Genomic DNA, 19,163 nt, shown 5'->3' with positions numbered 1-19,163 from the left:
GCAGTCATTTCCCCACCCTCCTTCCCACCTGCACCTCCCCAGGCACCGATCTGGGACCCACTGAGAGCAGCAAATCACGGAGCCCGTCAGTCCAGGCACTGGCTGCCCCCCGGAGCCGCGGAGCGGGAGAATGTGGGTGCCAGGAGCCAGCCAGATGCCCCCTTCCACCAAGCTCTGCATTGAAATCATCCTCGCACTGCTCTGCCAGGGTAAGAGAACAACAGCAGAGACAGCTGGGCTGGCAGGAATCCCCCAGAGCGGGGGAGAGAACCCAGGAGTCCTGGCTCCCAGCCCCCCTCCTCTAACCCACTAGACCCCACTCCCCTCCCAGAGCAGGGGATAGAACCCAGGAGTCCTGGGTTCCAGATGCCTCCTGCTGTAAGAGTTGATACTGGTCAAATAAATTATGGTTTGGGGAAATAAAGGGGCTCTAGCAGAGCTGGGGGAGGAGACCAGTGCTGGGCTCGCAGGGGCTGCGGGTCGGGAGTGAGGGGCACCGGCAGAGCTGGAGGAGCCCAGGGCTGCTCCTTCGGGGGCTGCTCCTGTGCCCGGTTCTGCCAGGCCTTCACGGCAGGGTCCTCCCTCCCCGCTCCCGGCCGGGCAGAAGGTGACTCCTCCCAGCACACAGCGGTCTGGTCGGTGAGGAACGAGGTTTTCCCAGGTTGGACTAATTTGAACTTCAGTCCTGGAGCATCTTGCTGAGAAAAAAAGAGTAGAAAGAAGACACTGAATTTACGGCTTTTTAAACGTCTTTTCAGGATTCTGCAGCTTGAACAGATTCCAGCATTGTAGGGCCGGAAGGGACCTCGCGAGGTCTAGCCCAGTCCCCTGCACTCATGGCAGGACTAAGTATTGTCTAGACCTTCCCTGACAGGTGTTTGTCCAACCTGCTCTTAAAAATCCCCCATGATGGCGATTCCACCACCTCCCTGGGCAATTTATTCCAGTGCTTCACCACCCTGACAGTTAGGAAGTTTTTCCTAATGTCCAACCTAAACCTCCCTTGCTGCAATTTAAGCCCATCGCTTCTTGGCCTGTCCTCAGAGGTTAACGAGAACAATTTACCTCCCTCCTCCTTGTACAATGTTTTATATACTTGAAAACTGTTCTCATGTCCCCTCTCAGGCGTCTCTTTTCCAGACTGAACAAACCCAATTTTCCTCAGGATCTACGACCTGTTTCTGGACCTTTATTCATTTTTGTTGCTCTTCTCTGGACTTTCTCCAGTTAGTCCCCATCCTTCCTGAAATGTGGCGCCCAGACCTGGACACAACCCTCCAGCTGAGGCCTAATCAGCGCGGAGCAGAGCGGAAGAATCACTGCTTCTGTCTTGCTCACAACACTCCTGCTGATACAGCCCAGAATGATGTTTCCTTTTTTGCCACAATGTTGTACTGATCCCTCATATTCAGCTTGTGATCCACTATGACCCCAGCTCCCTTTCCGCAGGGCTCCTTCCTAGGCAGGCATGTCCCATTCCGTGTGTGTGCAACTGATCGTTCCTTCCTAAGTGGAGTATTTTGCATTTGTTCTCATTTCATTTCATCCTGTTTACTTCAGACCATTTCTCCAGATTGTCCAGATCATTTTGAATTTTAATCCTGTCCTCCAAAGCACTTGTGACCCCTCCCAATTTGGTATCATCCGCTAACTTTATAAGTGTCCTCTCTACGCCATGATCTAAATCACTGATGAAGATATTGAACAGAACCGGATCCAGAATTGATCCCTGTGGGACCCCACTCGTTATCCCTTCCAACAGGACTGTGAACCTTTGATAACGACTCTCTGGGAATGGTTTTCCAGCCAGTTCTGCACCCACTTAGGTTGTATTTGCCTAGTTTGTTTATAAGAAGGTCATGGGAGATGGTATCAAAAGCCTTTTTAAGGTCAAGATGTACCACATCTACCGCTTCCCCCCTACCCCTATCCACAAGGCTTGTTACCCTGTCAGAGAAGCCGTCAGGCTGGGGTGGCATGATTTGTTCTTGACACATCCATGATGGCTCTTACTTATCACCCTATTGTCTTCCAGGTGTTTGCAAACTGATTGCTTAATTATTTGCTTCATTATCTGTCCAGATCCTGGACTTAAAACAGCTTCTGCAGTGTGTATAGGAGAGATTAGGGTTATACCTTTCCCCGAGCAAAGCTTGTGCTCCACCAGTTCTTCCAGAGAAGTTTGCAGCTCCATCAAACGCACAAGCAGCATCTCTTTGGGGTCTGATTTACAACCATTTAACTCTTCTGAGATGTGGGTTGTCACAGATGCAGCGGATGTGTCGCCTGTAACCTGAACATCTAAAAATGCATCTACTGGCCTCCCACAGACGTCTGGAGAACGTCCGCAGTGACTTAGTACTGGACACCCATTTGCACGGTGCATTTATCAGCCACGTGCTCGTTGTGTGAGTGCGGTGAGAGAGTTCTTCACTTTTCCAGCTCCTGAGTCTTTCAAATCCAGCGTCCACATTCAGGGTTAGCCAGTGACAATGCGCTTCACACTGGCCTCAGCTTGGGGTGTGCGTAGCTGGAAAGTCTGGTGTGACACGCACTGCGCTGGGGCTCCAGCATTAAGTGCTTCTCAATCTGGCCGTGTGCGTGGTGGCTCAGGAGGCTTCCTGCAGAGCAGAGGCTTGGTGCTCTGCAGCCCTTTCACTGGCTTCGCCAGCCCTGGCTTTGCTGATGGGCCTGGCAGACCAAGCGCCTCCACTGTTCCCCGCTGGAGCAGGGAGACGCTTTCCTTCCGCGTCAGCTTTGTGGCAGGAGGTGCCCAGGGGCTTCCTCTGCGAGGTCACTGAACGGGAAACGTTTGAGCGACACACGTCCAGACCAGCCCTTAGGTTGCGGTTTCTTCAGTAGGGAGCTTGGTTTGTGCTTCGGGCTGTTCGGACGTCGAGAAACCACTTGAGCCTGCAGCTGGCGGGTTGGTGCCGTCTTGGTTCCTGGCCTGTTCCTCCCCTTGGTTGGTTTCAACCCTGGGGGTGATGGGGGATTTCAGGGAGGGTTCACCCCCCTTGTGGGGGAGGGAGATTCCTGATACTGGACAAATAAATTGTGGGTTGGGGAATTAAAGGGGCTCTGGCAGAGCTGTGGGAAGGTGGGAACCCAGGGCTGGCTGCAGGGGGCTGCGGGTCGGGAGTGAGGGGCACCAGCAGAGCTGTGGGGACCCCAGGGCTGCTCTGGCAGGGGGCTGCATGTCGGGAGTGAGGGGCACTGGCAGAGCTGTGGGGAGAATGAGATGTGCAGGAAGAGGGGGGTCGGTTAGTAAAATGCCCCTCCCGCAAGCCCATGGCTCCCAGCCCAAAGCTGCTTCCTCTTTCTCTGGCTAATCAGAGCTCACCACCATCAGTGACTTGGAAACACTGCCCAGCCCTGCCCCATGGCTCTAACCACTAGCCTCCCACACCCCTCTTAGAACCAGGAGAGAACCCAGGAGTCCTGGCTCCCACTCACCGCTGTAACCCTTCTGCCCGTCACAGTTGGCAGCACCAAGGGCCGGGTTCAGTATCCAGGGTTCCGTTTCAATAACACAACACAAAACCGGCTCGAGCCCCCACCCAGTGACCTGGGACAATTACACCCCACCCCCACCCCGGGCGCCTCTAGGAGGCAACACTTCCCCTCTCGCAAGCACAGAGTCTGAGTGTAGCAAAATCCTTTTAATAAAGGAAGGAAACAATGTGGCATTACGTTGTTGGGGAAACACCACAAACAGGATTCATAACACAAACCATGAGCAAAGACCCACCTCCAAGCTAGTTTGGCAGTGTCCTTTTCCCCTCAGGGTCTTAAGTCCAACCACCCAAAATATCACCCCAAAAATCCAACAAAAGTCTCTGTCCCTGGTCAGTGCAGCCCCAGAGTTCAAAAGTTTATCTGTGGAGTTTTACCACCCCCCAGCCTGGGTGGAAATGGGGGGAGGGGGCACATGGGGTGTTAAGGGGGCACCTTACGTGGGCCGAGGCTGACTGCCCTGCCTCTCCGTGGAGTTCTGCTGCCGCCTTCACCACGAACTGCTCTGCTTTACCAACTGCTCCCTGAGCCGCTCCAACCGTCCCACAAACAGCTCAGCTCTACCAGCCACTTAGCAATAGATCTTCAGGCTCCCCCACTAGTTAACACAGCACTCAATGATCTCAGCTCTTAGTGATTTCTGCTTGTAGTAGGTGAGCCTCAGTGCTGGTGCACCATTGGCCCAAAGTGAAATTCATCTGAGCAGCCTCTAGCTGGACTCCTAATAGAATCAAAATGAGCTCTGCTAGTTAAAAGTGGAGAGAGAAGATGGTGTAATTGGTGTTTCAGACAGCAGAGCAATTGTAATGCACACCTATCCCCCAATCTCTTTCTATTCTGGGGGTTTTGGAACCCATGTCTCTTGTCTAGCAAATGCTCTTTAGTTGATGGCGACTCCCTCTGTCATAAAACAGTTCCATTGTCCTTGATTCACATAGTCAAGGTAACAACACTTTATTCTTCCTGCCACAATAACAGAGAAACTGGGGATCCCACAGCAGCCAAAGTGACCATGTGGGCAGCTGTGGGCTCATGCCAGGCGGGGTGGGTGTGCCTATGCAAACAAGATCGGCCCCTGAAGTTCTTTTCCACACTCGCCTCAATTCACCACCAGATGTCAGGGTAGAGCTCATCCTGACTCTGCTTACACCGCTCTAATCACTAGACCCCACTCCCCACAAGCCTCCCATATTTCATCTCTGCTCCCTTGTTAGTGTATTTTTATTCTCTCTCCCCAGGGAAGGACTGAGGGGCACCGGCAGAGCTCTGTGTGGGGGCAGGGGTGGATCAGGGGGCTGCAGGTCAGGAGTGAGGGGCACCGGCAGAGCTCTGTGGGGGGGTAGGGTGAATTGAGGGATGACACTCTGTGTTCTTGGCGAACCCGGGCACAGTATCCTGCCTGTCTGACTCACAAAGGACCCCACCCCCAGCCTCTGCTTGAACCAAAACCGATCAGAGGACGGCCTTACAGAGAGCAGTGAAAGGCAGGGGGAGACACACCTAGATCCCTCCTAACAAGGGTGACAGGATTAAGGGAACTCCCCTTACCTCATCTGCATCGAAGATGGGACAAGGAGGCATCTCCATTAGCTACAGAATGGAGAACAGAGATCCCAAGGCAGGAACCGCACTGAACTCTGGGACCAGAAAAGCCGGGAAGCACGGCATGATGGGGGATCTCTGCTCCAGATGTCAATGAACCCGCCTGCACACCCCCAGCTCAGCAGTTATCAGACCAATTCTAGTAACGAATCCTTGACTGGTATCCAAAATAGTGAAGCTCCCTAGTTGCCTTGTGAGCTCCCTGCAAGGAACATCACCCATAGCCAGGAGTGATGGGCTCCTATTGTTTAGCCTAAAGAAAACCCGAGTCATCAGTTTACCCATAAACAAATCCAGTGTCTCCCTTGAACCATTGTTGTTTCCCTACAAAAAACCCTGCTCACGCTTCAGTCAGTGCTCTGATGCCTGGATCCAAACTCTGCATCAGTCCCACTGGGACTTCATCTTCTCCTGATTGATTGTGCTGGGGGCTCTGCCCGTCTCCAGCACCCAGGACCCCGAGCTCCCCCCATCACCTGGGATCCCGGACCAGTTCAAGCCTCATGGAGTGGGTGAGACCCCAGTACTCTCTCTCTCTCTCTCTCTGTTTTCTTTTCTACCTCAATTATTAACCTTCAGTAACGTAGCTGTTATGTTGGTTTAGGCTCCTTGTGTGGTATCACTATTAGTCTATAAATAACTCTTATGGTTAAGCTGGTTGCTTCTCTCTCTAAACTTTACTCTTTGCGTTTTTAGCTTCCCCAATTCACTCTGCAGCAACGCTCCTCTTACCTAAGCTAAAGATCCCTGTAGCACCCAAAAATCCTGTGGGGTTTGCTCATCCAGGGGGTTAATCCCAGAATAATTGTAACGTGACAGTGGGGAGCGGGACGTGCTGAACCTGTGACATCCGAGGGTGGCAGCCTGGAAGTGCTGCTCGACCCAGACTACTGGGTCCAGGGGCATATAAGGTGGCAGCTTGAGAGTGCTGATTAACCCGGTCCACTCAGCGCTCAGACTTGCTCTGTTAATGTGTGTGTGTGCGCGTGTGTGTGATGCTCTGGGGCTGGAGGAACCCAGCGCTGGGGAACCGAGGTCCTGCAGGGTCGCCCCATTGGGAGGGGACGTGCAGAAGGGAGGAGTCGAGTTCCCATATGAAAACACAAGTGCCCAACTTAGTGCCTATGGGGGGGTGGTAGCAGATGGAAGGTTGAGAGAGGATTGGGATTTGGAGCCACCTGGGAAAATAAAGTGACCCCGATGCTGTCCCCAAAAGCCCATTCAACCCCGATTGGCCAGGCTGGCATAACGTAGCTCCTGTTTCCACGAGGGAGGTTCAACGCAGAGTTGTGGGAGCCGATCTCCCCACAACGGAGCTGGCCACGGACGTAGTAAGATGGTCTCCTAGTCAGGCCAAGGCTACTGCCGAGCGACTGGGGCCACTGAACCGTGACACCGCTGTTTCGTGGCTGGCTCCTGTTTGGCAAATGCACCCCTCTGCTGACGGCATGGACTGAACCCAGCTGGCTCAGTTTTGCGCCTCTCCTTGTGATGCAGAAGCTCTGGGCATAGGCGTAGGTCCTTGGGAGCGGGCTGCCCCTGGACGCCGGGAATGAGTGTTAAGGGCTCTCTAGATATTACTGCCTGCGTCTTCCCGCAAGAAACTGCCTATAATGGAAGAGCAGATGCCAGGCGAGGCCCCCGAAGCTTTCCTACTTCGAAAGGAAATGCTGGCAGCTCTCTCTGATTCATTCCCCCGGACAGAGGAGAATGGGATCGTCTCTTTCCAGTACCAGGGACCCGAATTAGTACAGGGCACTTATGCGGGACTAAATCCTCACACAGAACTGACCATGGGGCTGTGGCGATAGAACACCTCACCTGGAGTGAACTAGTGGTAAAAATCCAACAGGCAGGAGATTTGCTGCGAGAAACTGGTGTGCTGAAAAGACAAGTCAGCAAAAAGACGCCCTCAGAGCCCGGGCGGGCGATCACGGTTACAAATAACGGTCCTCACTCTGCCAGGCGCCCTCCCAATCCTACCCCCACCGCCCACAGCCCCGGGCAGCGCCGACCCAGGGAGACCCTTAGGAACACGATTTGGACGGAGCTGGTGAAGTTAGGGGAGGACATGGGAAGATACGATCGCCAGCCCCTCAGCATCGGGGACGGCTTTAGGGCGATTCGCCCAATTCCCCTGAATCGGGCCCCGCCCCAAGAGGGCCCCGCGCCCAAGCCCCGGTTCGGCGTATGGGCAGGAGCTGGAGCTCCACACCGGGGTGGCCTGGCTTCCCCAGGGGGCAATGTAAAGGGCCTGGGGCTCCCAGCAGGTCTTGCCACCAGAGCCCCACTGCCGGAGCCCTGGGGTAGGGCTGAGGGGCTCTGGAGGCTATTTAAAAAGTCCAAAGCTCCCATTGCTTCTACCACCCTGGCACTTTAAACAGCCACTGGAGCCCCGTCGCTTTCCCAGGGCTCCCTCGGCTAGTTAAAGGGCCGGGGCGCTAGAAGCAGGGGGGCCCCAGGCCCTTTAAATAACCCCCAGAGCCCATGGGACCAGCCATGTGGTCTGTGACAAGGGGGAGGGACGTTCAGACTGTTTGTCTAGTCAGAAAAGCAGATTCGCTGCTGGGGCAGAAAATGGCTCCAACGCTCTGTCTGTGGCGCAGGCGGAAAGACCGAGGATTTGCCAGTTGTGCCAGACGCGGTTCTGGACTCAGCTAAAAGCCAGGCAGGAAGTGGCCCTAAGCCCGTGTCTGTCGGGGGTAATGACTTGCCCATGGAGGGAGCTCCCCCGATCTCCAAACGCTTGTCTGGGAACAAGGGGAGGAAATGCCAAGTTCTGGGGGTGTTGAGAACGGCCGTTTATCTGCTGGGGGAGCGTTTGGCCTGGGGAGCAGACGGAAGGTGCCTCTCAGCGTGCGCGGACGGAGGGTGCGTCCGTTAACTCACAAGTTCTTCTGGACTCAGGTGAAACCCAGAAAGAGGCTCAGGAAGATGTTTCTGCAGAGCAACCCCCAGCTGAAAAGGGAAAGGACAAAATTTCCGGGGGAAATGGGATTGTTGCCTACGGTGCTACTGAAGGACTAAAACCTCGTGCTGATGTGAGCAGAGTCAGGATGGGCTCTACCCTGACGTCTGGTGGTGAACCCTGGAAAAGGACGTCAGGGGCTGATCTCGTTTGCATGGGCCCACCCACCCCACCTAGCATGGTGGGACTAGCATGACCCACCCTGCCCAAACGGTCACTTTGGCTGCTGTGGGATCCCAGTCTCTTTGTTATCGGGACAGGAGTAACACAGGGTTGTTATCCTGGTGATGTGAATCAAGGACAGTAGAACTGTACTTGGCATTTTATGACGGAGGGACTCACCCTCAACTTAGCAGCACTCGCTAGACAAGGGACATGGGTGCCAAACACCCCTTCTCTCTCCACTGTATAATAATGGAGCTAATTTTAACACTATTAGGAGTCTTGTTACATGCTGCAGAGCTAAACTCATTGATAGTTAGGTCTCAATGTTAGACCTGTTTTGGGTAAGTGGTTTTGAGTTTGCCAGTAGTGCACCCCCCCCCCCCCACTTGCTAACATCTGAAATCATGGAAGAGCTGGGGGGGGGGCTGGCAGAGAGGCAGGTGTGGCTGGTGGAAAGGAGTGGCTAGAAGGATGGCTGGGGGGAGACCCAGCTGGTAGTGAAGACTGGAGCAGAACCCCCTGGTGACATCTGCAATCAGCCATTGACCAGAGAGCAGCAGAGCATGTAAGATGCCCCCCCCAGATCTCCCCCCACTTCCACCCAGGCTGGGAGATAAACTCTGCAGGGGAACTTCTGAACTCTGGGGCTGCACTGACCAAGGTCAGAAACTGTGGGAGGGATGACGGTTGGGTTGCTGGACTTAAGACCCTGAGGGGAAAAGGACACTGCCACACTCACCTGGGGGTGGGTCTTTGCTCAGGGTTTGTGTTATGAATCCTGGTTGTGGTGTTTGCCGCATTGTTTCCCTCCTTTCTTAAAAGGCTTTTGCTACACTCAGACTCTGTGCTTGCGAGAGGGGAAGTGTTGTCTCCTAGAGATGCCGGGGACGGGGGGTATGTAATTGTCCCAGGTCACTGGGTGGGGGCTCGAGCCGGGTTTGCATCGTGTTATTGAACCGGAACCCCCCAACCACAAGAAACAGTTTTAAATTTCAACCCTCTGATCACAAACGTGGCTCCCCTTGAAAGCGCTGATGGACCCGGTCCACACAGACTCTGTGTGTGGCAGGGGTGCGGGAGGTGGCAGGATCGCTCCATCGGGAGGGGACCTGCAGCTCCGTATGAACCCACACGTGACACAAGCAGCAGATTGATAGAATTACAGACCCCCCCACCCCCCAGAATAGTAACTCTAATAAATGAGGTACCCCAGAGTAACTGGCAAATCTGGTAACAGAGGGGCTGTGGATCAGGATTGAGGGGCACCAGCAGAGCTCTGTGTGGTGTGGGAGTGGAGGTGGGGGGGGCTGCAGGTCGGGACTGAGGAGCACCGGCAGAGCTGTGGCGAGCCCAGGGCTGGGCTGGCAGGGGGCTGCGGGTCGGGAGTGAGGGGCACCAGCAGAGTTGTGAGGAGCCCAGGGCTGGGATGGCAGGGGGCTGCGGGTCGGGAGTGAGGGGCACCGGCAGAGTTGTGAGGAGCCCAGGGCTGGGATGGCAGGGGGCTGCGGGTCGGGAGTGAGGGGCACCGGCAGAGCTGTGGGGAGCTCAGGGCTGGGCTAGCAGGGGGCTGCGGGTCGGGAGTGAGGGGCACCGGCAGAGTTGTGAGGAGCCCAGGGCTGGGATGGCAGGGGGCTGCGGGTCGGGAGTGAGGGGCACCGGCAGAGCTGTGGGGAGCTCAGGGCTGGGCTAGCAGGGGGCTGCGGGTCGGGAGTGAGGGGCACCGGCAGAGTTGTGAGGAGCCCAGGGCTGGGATGGCAGGGGGCTGCGGGTCGGGAGTGAGGGGCACCAGCAGAGTTGTGAGGAGCCCAGGGCTGGGATGGCAGGGGGCTGCGGGTCGGGAGTGAGGGGCACCGGCAGAGCTGTGGGGAGCTCAGGGCTGGGCTAGCAGGGGGCTGCGGGTTGGGAGTGAGGGGCACCAGCAGAGTTGTGAGGAGCCCAGGGCTGGGCTGGCAGGGGGCTGCGGGTCGGGAGTGAGGGGCACTGGCAGAGCTGTGGGGAGCTCAGGGCTGGGATGGCAGGGGGCTGCGGGTCGGGAGTGAGGGGCCCCAGCAGAGTTGTGAGGAGCGCCGGGCGGGGCTGGCGGGGGGCTGCGGGTCGGGAGTGAGGGGCACCGGCAGAGCTGTGGGGAGCTCAGGGCTGGGCTAGCAGGGGGCTGCGGGTCGGGAGTGAGGGGCACTGGCAGAGCTGTGGGGAGAATGAGATGCCCAGGAAGAGGGGGGCTGGTTAGTAAAATGCCCGTCCCGCAAGCCCTTGGCTCCTGGCCCAAAGTAGCTTCCTCTTTCACCAGCTTATCAGAGCCGGCCACCAGCAGTGACTTGGAATCACCCCCCCCCCCAACCACCCACTCCCCTCTCAGAGCCAGGAGGGAACCCAGGAGTCCTGCCCCTGAGCGCCACCCACTCTACCCACTAGTCCCCACTCCCCTGCTCTGCTCAGTCATTTCCCCACCCTCCTTCCCACCAGCACCTCCCCAGGCAGCGATCTGGGACCCACTGAGAGCAGCAAATCACGGAGCCCGTCAGTCCAGGCGCTGGCTGCCTCCCGGAGCCGCGGAGCGGGAGGATGTGGGTGCCCGGAGCCAGCCAGATGCCCCCTTCCACCAAGCTCTGCATTGAAATCATCCTCGCACTGCTCTGCCAGGGTAAGAGAACAACAGCAGAGACAGCTGGGCTGGCAGGAATCCCCCAGAGCGGGGGAGAGAACCCAGGAGTCCTGGCTCCCAGCCCCCCTCCTCTAACCCACTAGACCCCACTCCCCTCCCAGAGCGGGGGAGAGAACCCAGGAGTCCGGGGTTCCAGATGCCTCCTGCTGTAAGAGTTGATACTGGTAAAAAAATTATGGGGCACCAGCAGAGCTGGAGGAATTGGGGGGAGCCCAGGGCTGGGCTAGCGGGGGCTGCATGTCGGGAGTGAGGGGCACCGTCAGAGCGGAGGAAATGGGGAGCCCAGGGCTGGGCTCGCAGGGGGCTGCAGGTCGGGAGTGAGGGGCACCGGCAGAGCTGTTGGGAGAATGTGATTTCAAAGCCGGATTTCCCCGGTAATTGAAATGGGGGGGAGTTGAAGTCATAGGGGGTGAGGGCTGAGGGGTGAGCCCGTGAGGGTGCAGGGGGGGTTGTATGGCACCATGGTAACAATGGAGAAACATGTCCCGGCCATTTTATTAGCTCTAACTCGGGCTGTAAAACCATCACCCGCATCAGCGCTGGCTCCTCAAGCCTTCCATGAAGCACGACAGCTCCAGCCTACTTGGCTTCTGGCTGTAATTTTGGACGTGTCGAATGCCGCCAGGTCCCTTTGGGGGCTGCTCCTGTGCCCGGTTCTGCCAGGCCTTCACGGCAGGTTCCTCCCTCCCCGCTCCCGGCCGGGCAGAAGGCGACTCCTCCCAGCACACAGCGGTCTGGTCGGTGAGGAACAAGACGCTCGACCGGAGGTGCTGTGACTGGGAGCAGCAGGAGATGAATTCCTACTTCTGCCAGCCCAGGAAACAGCCCAGAGATCAGGTCGCGCTACTAGCGATGATGATACAGAAGAAGCTGAAGCCAAATCTTCATTTGTTCGTCGTATGATATTCCACTCTGGGGTCAAATCCTCTCTTCTGTCCTGATCACATGGCAGCCCCGTTGCTGGTAGTGCCTCACGCCACTTCTCTGTTGGCGTTTTATGAGAAGGCATCTGGAAAAGCTACACAGAGGTTGAGAGAATCCAGAAGTCGCTGTTGTAGATTGTAAGAGACAAGTTAGTTGTAGATTTTCAGCTGGCTTAACAGACACCTCTTGTCCTCTTCACTTAAGGAGTCAATATTAGTGCGTTCATTAGTCAACTTCTGGACTGAAGTCTTTGCTTCTTCCAGTACCTTTTCAATGAATATCTCTGACTGATCCAAGTGTAGCTTCTATTGCTGGACAAAAATCTACGACTGTGGTAGCAGAAGCTTGGATGGCGTTGGCTGATAACCCAAGTGGTTTCATCAATAGACTTACGAGAGAGAGAACAGCGATTGTCTTCTCTGAACATTGTAGCAAAGTTATCCACCAGCCTCACTCCTTAGATACGCTCCTGCTCGGTAGAGACTCTCCAAAGCCAGTACAGGGGAGTCGCATCTTACGTGGGGGTTAGGTTCTGAAGTCAGCGCGTAAGGCCAAAATCGCATATAGTCAAACGCTCATTGAGTGGAATGGCAGGCGGAAACGCCCACACTACAGGTACCGTATTTACATTTATTTTTCTTTTCTTTTTTTGCCAAGTGCATATAGTTAAAATTGCGTAAGTTAAATGCGCCTATGATGCGACTCCACTGAAATAATCGTTGCAGTAATTTTAAGACAAGAGCCAAGGATGGCTCGTTGAAAGCCAGCAGGTTTTCCCAGGTTGCACTAATTTGAACCTAATTTTCCATTTTCATCAAGACGTTCAGGCTTTTTGGACTCTTGCTGAGAAGAAGAGTATAAAGAAGACATTGAATTTATGGCTTTTTTAACGTCTTTTCAGGATTCTGCAGCTTGAACAGATTCCAGCATTGTAGGGCCGGAAGGGACCTCGCGAGGTCTAGCCCAGTCCCCTGCACTCATGGCAGGACTAAGTATTGTCTAGACCTTCCCTGACAGGTGTTTGTCCAACCTGCTCTTAAAAATCCCCATGATGGAGATTCCACAACCTCCCTGGGCAATTTATTCCAGTGTTTAACCACCCTGACAGGAAGTTTTTCCTAATGTCCAACCTGCAATTTAAGCCCGTTTCTTGTCGTAGCCTCAGAGGTTAATGAGAACAATTTACCTCCCTCCTCCTTGCAACAACCTTTTATGTCCTTGAGAACTGTTCTCATGTCCCCCCTCAGGCTTCTCTTCTCCAGACTGAACAAACCCAGTTTTTTTCAATCTTCCCTCAGGATCAATGACCTTTTTCTGGACCTTTATTCATTTTTGTTGCTTTTCTCTGGACTTTCTCCAGTTTGTCCACATCCTTCCTGAACTGCGGGGCCCAGAACTGGACACAACCCTCCAGCTGAGGTCTAATCAGCGCAGAGCAGAGCGGAAGAATCACTGCTTGTGTCTTGCTTACAACACTCCTGCTGATACAGCCCAGAATGATGTTCGCTTTTTTTGCAGCAGTGTTACGTTGTTGACTCGTATTCAGCTTGTGGTCCACTATGACCCCCAGCTCCCTTTCCGCAGGGCTCCTTCCTAGGCAGTCATGTCCCATTCTGTACGTGTGCAACTGATTGTTCCTTCCTAAGTGGAGCACTTTGCATTTGTCCTCATTTAATTTCATCCTATTTACTTCAGATCATTTCTCCAGTTTGTCCAGATCATTGTGAATTTTAATCCTGTCCTCCAAAGCACTTGCAACCCTCCCAGCTTGGTATCGTCCGCTAACTTCATAAGTGTCCTCTCTACGCCATGATCTAAATATTGATGAAAATATTGAACAGAACCAACACCCAGAATTGATCCCTGGAGGACCCCACTCGTTATGATCTTCCTGCATGACTGTGAGCCGTTGATAACGACTCTCTGGGAACAGTTTTCCAACCAGTTATGCACCCACTTAGGTTGTAATTTTCTAGTTTGTTTATGAGAAGGTCATGTCAGACAGTATAAAAAGCTTTACTAAAGTCAAGATATACCACATCTACCGCTTCCCCCCTAACCACAAGGCGTGTTACCCTGTCAGAGAAAGCTGTCAGGCTGGGGTGGCATGATTTCTTCTTGACACATCCATGATGGCTCTTTCTTGTCACCCTATTGTCTTCTATGTGTTTGCAAACTGATTGCTTAATTATTGCTCCATTATCTTTCCGGGTACAGAAGAGATTAGGGTTACACTTTTTTCTGAGGAAAGCTTGTGCTCCACCAGATCTTCCAGAGAAGTTTGCAGCTCCATCAAACGCACAAGCAGCATCTCTTTGGGGTCCGATTTACAACCATTTACCTCTTCTGAGATGTGGGTTTTTCAGAGATGCATCTGATGTGTCGCCTGTGACCTGAACATCTAAAAATGCACCTACTGGCGTCCCACGGACGTCTGGAGAACGTCCGCAGTGACTTAGTACTGGACACCCATTTGCACGGTGCATTTATCAGCCACGTGCTCGTTGTGTGAGTGCGGTGAGAAAGTTCTTCACTTTTCCAGCTCCTGAGTCTTTCAAATCCAGCATCCACATTCAGGGTTAGCCAGTGACAATGCGCTTCACACTGGCCTCAGCTTGGGGTGTGCGTAGCTGGAAAGTCTGGTGTGACACGCACTGCGCTGGGGCTCCAGCATTAAGTGCTTCTCAATCGGGCCGTGCGCGTGGCGGCTCAGGAGGCTTCCTGCAGAGCAGAGGCTTGGTGCTCTGCAGCCCTTTCACTGGCTTCGCCAGCCCTGGCTTTGCTGATGGGCCTGGCAGACCAAGCGCCTCCACTGTTCCCCGCTGGAGCAGGGAGACGCTTTCCTTCCGCGTCAGCTTTGTGGCAGGAGGTGCCCCAGGGGCTCCCCCTGCGAGGTCACTGAACGGGAAACGTTTGAGCGACACACGTCCAGACCAGCCCTTAGGTTGCGGTTTCTTCAGTAGGGAGCTTGGTTTGTGCTTCGGGCTGTTCGGACGTCGATAAACCACTTGAGCCTGCAGCTGGCGGGTTGGTGCCGTCTTGGTTCCTGGCCTGTTCCTCCCCTTGGTTGGTTTCAACCCTGGGGGTGATGGGGGATTTCAGGGAGGGTTCACCCCCCATTGTTTGGTTTGGGGAAATAAAGGGGCTCTGGCAGAGCTGTGGGGGGCGGAGCCCAGGGCTGGGCTGGCAGGGGGCTGCGGGTCGGGAGTGAGGGGCACCGGCAGGGCTGGGGGGGGAATGAGATGTGCAGGAAGAGGGGGGCTGGTTAGTAAAATGCCCCTCCCCCAAGCCCTTGGCTCCCGGCCTGAACCTGCTTCCTTTGTCACCAGCTAATAAAGGCAAATATTGATCAGCTGAGAAATCGAGTCTCTTTCTCACAGCCGGCCCCTGTCAGTGACTTGGAAACACGCCCCCCCACCCCTGGCTCTAACCACTAGCCCCCCCACTCCCCTCTTAGAGCCCATCCGCCGCTCTAACCACTAGACCCCACTCCCCTCAAGCCTCCCATATTTAATCTCTGCTCCCTTGTTGGTGTCTTTTTATTCTCTCTCCCCAGGGAAGGACTGAGGGGCACTGACAGAGCTGGGGGGGGCAGGGTGGATCTAGAGGGGGCTGCGGTTCGGGAGTGAGGGGCACAGCAGAGCTCTGTGTGGGGGTGGGGTGGATCTAGGGGGGCTGTGTGATGGGACCGAGGGGCACTGTCAGAGCTGGTCTGTTTCCCCTGCAGGTGGGCTCTGCCAGGCGCCCGACTATCGGATCCAGGTCCTGTCCCGCGTCACGGCCCAGCAGGGTCTCTGCGTCCTGCTCCCCTGTAATTTCACAGCCAATTTCGAGTCCTCCGGGGTCCCCTACAAATACTGGTTTCTCAAGGGCGACGACAGGGACACCAGCCCGGCCGTGGCCACCACAGACCCTGACAGGGCCCTGCGGGCGCCTGGGGGCCGGATCCGCCTGGTGGGGGACGCCCCAAACGACTGCTCCCTGCACATCAGCGACGTGAGAGCCGGAGACAGGGACCGCTACTTCTTCCGCTTTGTGAAGGGAAACTTTAAATACAGCTACCGGGTGACCCAGCCGCTGGTGGATGTGACAGGTGAGGCTGGGGGCCCTGGAAAGCTCAGCAGGATTAACTCTGCTTATACCCAGTGGCAGGGAGTCCCGCAGGTTAGCCCCACTAATACCCAGTGGCGGGGAGTCCCGCGGGTTAGTCTCACTAATACCCAGTGGCAGGGAGTCCCGCGGGTTAGCCCCACTAATACCCAGTGGCGGGGAGTCCCGTGGGTTAGCCCCACTAATACCCAGTGGCAGGGAGTCCCGCGGGTTAGCCCCACTAATACCCAGGGGCGGGGAGTCCCGCGGGTTAGCCCCACTAATACCCAGTGGCGGGGAGTCCCGCGGGTTAGCCCCACTAATACCCAGGGGCGGGGAGTCCCGCGGGTTAGCCCCACTAATACCCAGGGGCAGGGAGTCTCGCAGGTTAGTCTCACTAATACCCAGGGGCAGGGAGTTCCAGGGATTAACCCCAGTAGTTCCCCACTGAGTTGAAGTTTAATGGTGTCGCCTGCTTAGAGCTGAAGGAGCAGCCGGTGCTGGAGGTCCCCGAGGTGCTGCTGTCCGGACAGCTGGTGAATGTGACCTGCCAGGCTCCGGGGACCTGTTCAGGGACCCCTCCCCAAATCACCTGGACAGGGGGGTTCGACTACACAGCCAGGAACGTCTCGGTCGCCCTGGCGAATGGCAGCGTCTCCTACAGCTCCGTGCTCAGCTTCACGCCGGCCCCAGGGGATGACGGCAAAGAGCTCGTCTGCACCGTCACGTACCCCGCCGTGGTCGGGGTCTTCACCCGCAGAGCCGTCCGGCTCCACGTCGGCTGTGAGTGACCCCATCCAGCGCCGGCGGGGGAGTGGGGTCTAGTGGTTACAGGGGTGGGGCTGGCAGCCCGGACTCCTGGGTTCTATCCCTGGCTCTGGGAGGGGTGTGGGGTCTAGTGGCAGGGCTGGGCCGAGAGCCAGGACTCCTGGGTTCTATAGGAGAGCACTGGGGTCCCAGGAGGCAAGTCCCCCCACACATCCCGTGTCCCGTTGCAGACCCGCCGGAGCTGCTGCCACGGGGGAACTGCACGGTGCGGGGCCGCGGGCCCGGGGGAGCCGCCACGTGTCACTGCGCGGCCGAGGGGAACCCCCCGCCCCGGCTCGAGTGGCGTTTGCCCAACCGCACCCTCCCTGGGGACTTCGAGGGCCCCGAGCTGCGAGCGACCTCGTGGGCGCGGGGCCCGGCCGTGAGTGGGGAGCTGCGGGGCCCGGCCTGGGCCCTGGCCAACGTGTCCTGTGCTGCCACCAACGCCCACGGGCAGAGCCAGGCCGCGCTGCCCGTGGTGCCCGCAGGTACCGGGGACCGGCGGGGGCTGGGCAGGGGATCCAGCTTTGCCATTAGCTAACAGCAGTGGCCTGTTCGTCTTCAGGCAGAGATGTATATGTGAGGAAATACGGCGCTATGTGCCAGCCCCTTCGACAGGTGGCAACTCACGTATAAGTCACACAGTCCCCACCTGCCCCCTTTCACCTCTGTGCCTCCCTGGAGAGGTGGGGAAGGGGGCTCAGTCCCCATGGCTAGGCCAGCCCTCGGCCCCTCCCCCGCTCGGGGACCCTCCCCCTACGTCGTACCCACCAGTTCATTACAAGCCCTGTAGGGCCCATCACCGCCCAGCTGATCCCACCGCTCACACCAGCTGTTGGTTTGCAGCCGGCTTCCCCCTGACGCTCGTGGTGGCCTTGGTGGCTGGTGGGAGCCTCGTGCTGGTTGGTGCCGGGGCTGCAGTGGCCTGGAGAGTCAGGAAGGGAAGGTAAGACTCAGGCGGGACGGGAGAAGGATCCAGTAGGAACCGTAGCCCGGAATGGAGGGAAAAATGGCTCCCCCAAGATCGACTATCGCTCATTGCAAGCGTGAAATTCCACTTGCTGCCCTCAATCCCGACCCACAGCCCCCTGCTGTGCCAGCCGTGGGTTCGCCCCCCCAGCTCTGCCGGTGCCCCTCACTCCTGACCCGCAGCCCCTGCTAGCCTAGCCCTGCGCTCCCCCGACATGCAGCTCTGCTGCTCTGGGATGGCGGGGTGGGGGAGGGGAGGGATATCGGGATAGATGGCCCCATGGGTCTGATCGGGGCAGCAGGGAGGAGGCGGGACACCAGGCTAGATGGGCCTAGGGGCCGGATTTTGATGATGGTTTCACCCCAGACAGGGCAGCAGGGATCCCGCCAGGGCCGGACGGTGCCAAGGGACCAGAGACGGGCAGGTCAGTTACTCTTCCAAGCAGCTAGAGTCCACGGTGCCTTCCCACAGACAGGTGGGTTCCCGGCCCTCCAGTGGCTTATCCCAGACCCTGCACCCTCCAGCCCCCTCCCTGCCCCATTCCCCACCCTGCTGGGATCCCTCCCTGCACTCGACATGGGCCTTGGGAACCCCTCCGCCGCTCCCAGAATCCCCCTCTGCTGGGATTTCCCCCCTCCATCGCTCACCCCCATCCTTTCCCCTGGCCATGGCGGCCACTCTTCCCCGCTAACCCCATCTCTTTCCACACAGGATGCCACCAGGGAAGGGGGAGCCCTTGAGAAGAAAGCGGGAGGAGGAGGAGGAGGAGGAGGAGGAGGAGGAAGATGCTACCAGGGGAGAGGTGACGGGGATCAATTTCCAGAGGAAAATATCTACGCCAACGCCTAAGGCCAGGGAGGGGGACAGGGTCACTGCAGGGCTCGACCTAGAGAGAGACTGGTGGCAGCGGTGGGATAGCCGGCCTGCCTTGTGGCTAAGGTGCTAGCCTGGGTCACCGGACACCTGGGTCCTATTCCCAGCTCTGCTACGGAATGCCTGTGTGACTCTGGGCAAGTCCCTCCCCCCCCCGCCCCGTGCCTCAGTTTCTCAACTGTAACACGGGGAGTATATCACTGCATTTGGCTACTTACGCCGTGAGCTTGTTGGAGATGGTCTCTCGCTGTGTGTGGGCAGCACCTGGCACAACTAGGGCCTGTCTCTGGCTGTGTCTGGGCCGCGTCCCCCTCCCACCCTCCACCCCCCATCTCAGCTGGGGGCCACTCTGCTAATACACCCGTGAGGCAGCTACTGCTCCAGACAGAGTTACGCCGAGCAGGTCGGCCTGTGTTAACCCTTTCACTGCTGCAGCTAAATAAAAGCCATTCCCAGCTCCTCCCTGGGCTGAAGAATTTTATGTTGTCTCAGTTTCCCTCAGGGTTCCCCTCGCTCGTGGAGCCACTCAGCTGTGGCTGGACACTCACGGCCCAGGCCCAGGGTACCAAAGCACTGGGAAGAGGGTC

The 19,163-nt window shown here is 56.8% G+C and overlaps 1 protein-coding gene across 1 annotated transcript; it reads left to right on the top strand.

Moving 5' to 3' along the window:
- Window positions 1-19,036, top strand: LOC120390563 (sialic acid-binding Ig-like lectin 13). Its single transcript, XM_039513294.1, has 8 exons — window positions 1-209; window positions 10,715-10,892; window positions 15,565-15,930; window positions 16,407-16,709; window positions 16,925-17,221; window positions 17,580-17,679; window positions 18,070-18,178; window positions 18,415-19,036. The coding sequence occupies exons 2-8, from the start codon at window positions 10,814-10,816 to the stop codon at window positions 18,550-18,552; spliced, it is 1,392 nt and encodes a 463-aa protein (XP_039369228.1). The 5' UTR covers window positions 1-209; window positions 10,715-10,813; the 3' UTR covers window positions 18,553-19,036.
- The last annotated feature ends 127 nt before the right edge of the window (window positions 19,037-19,163 follow it).

The sequence above is a fragment of the Mauremys reevesii genome, linkage group 24 (genome assembly GCF_016161935.1).
Source record: "Mauremys reevesii isolate NIE-2019 linkage group 24, ASM1616193v1, whole genome shotgun sequence".
NCBI lineage: Eukaryota > Metazoa > Chordata > Testudines > Geoemydidae > Mauremys > Mauremys reevesii.
The sequence above is the reverse complement of the archived record's forward strand: the minus strand, read 5'-3'. Positions and strand labels throughout refer to the sequence as shown.

Coding starts and splice junctions, on each gene's coding strand:
- LOC120390563 (XM_039513294.1), top strand. CDS start 10,814: ATGTGGGTGCCCGGAGCCAGCCAGATGCCCCCTTCCACCAAGCTCTGC. Junction 15,931..16,406: donor GCCGCTGGTGGATGTGACAG/GTGAGGCTGGGG, acceptor TCGCCTGCTTAG/AGCTGAAGGAGCAGCCGGTG. Junction 17,222..17,579: donor GCTGCCCGTGGTGCCCGCAG/GTACCGGGGACC, acceptor GTTGGTTTGCAG/CCGGCTTCCCCCTGACGCTC.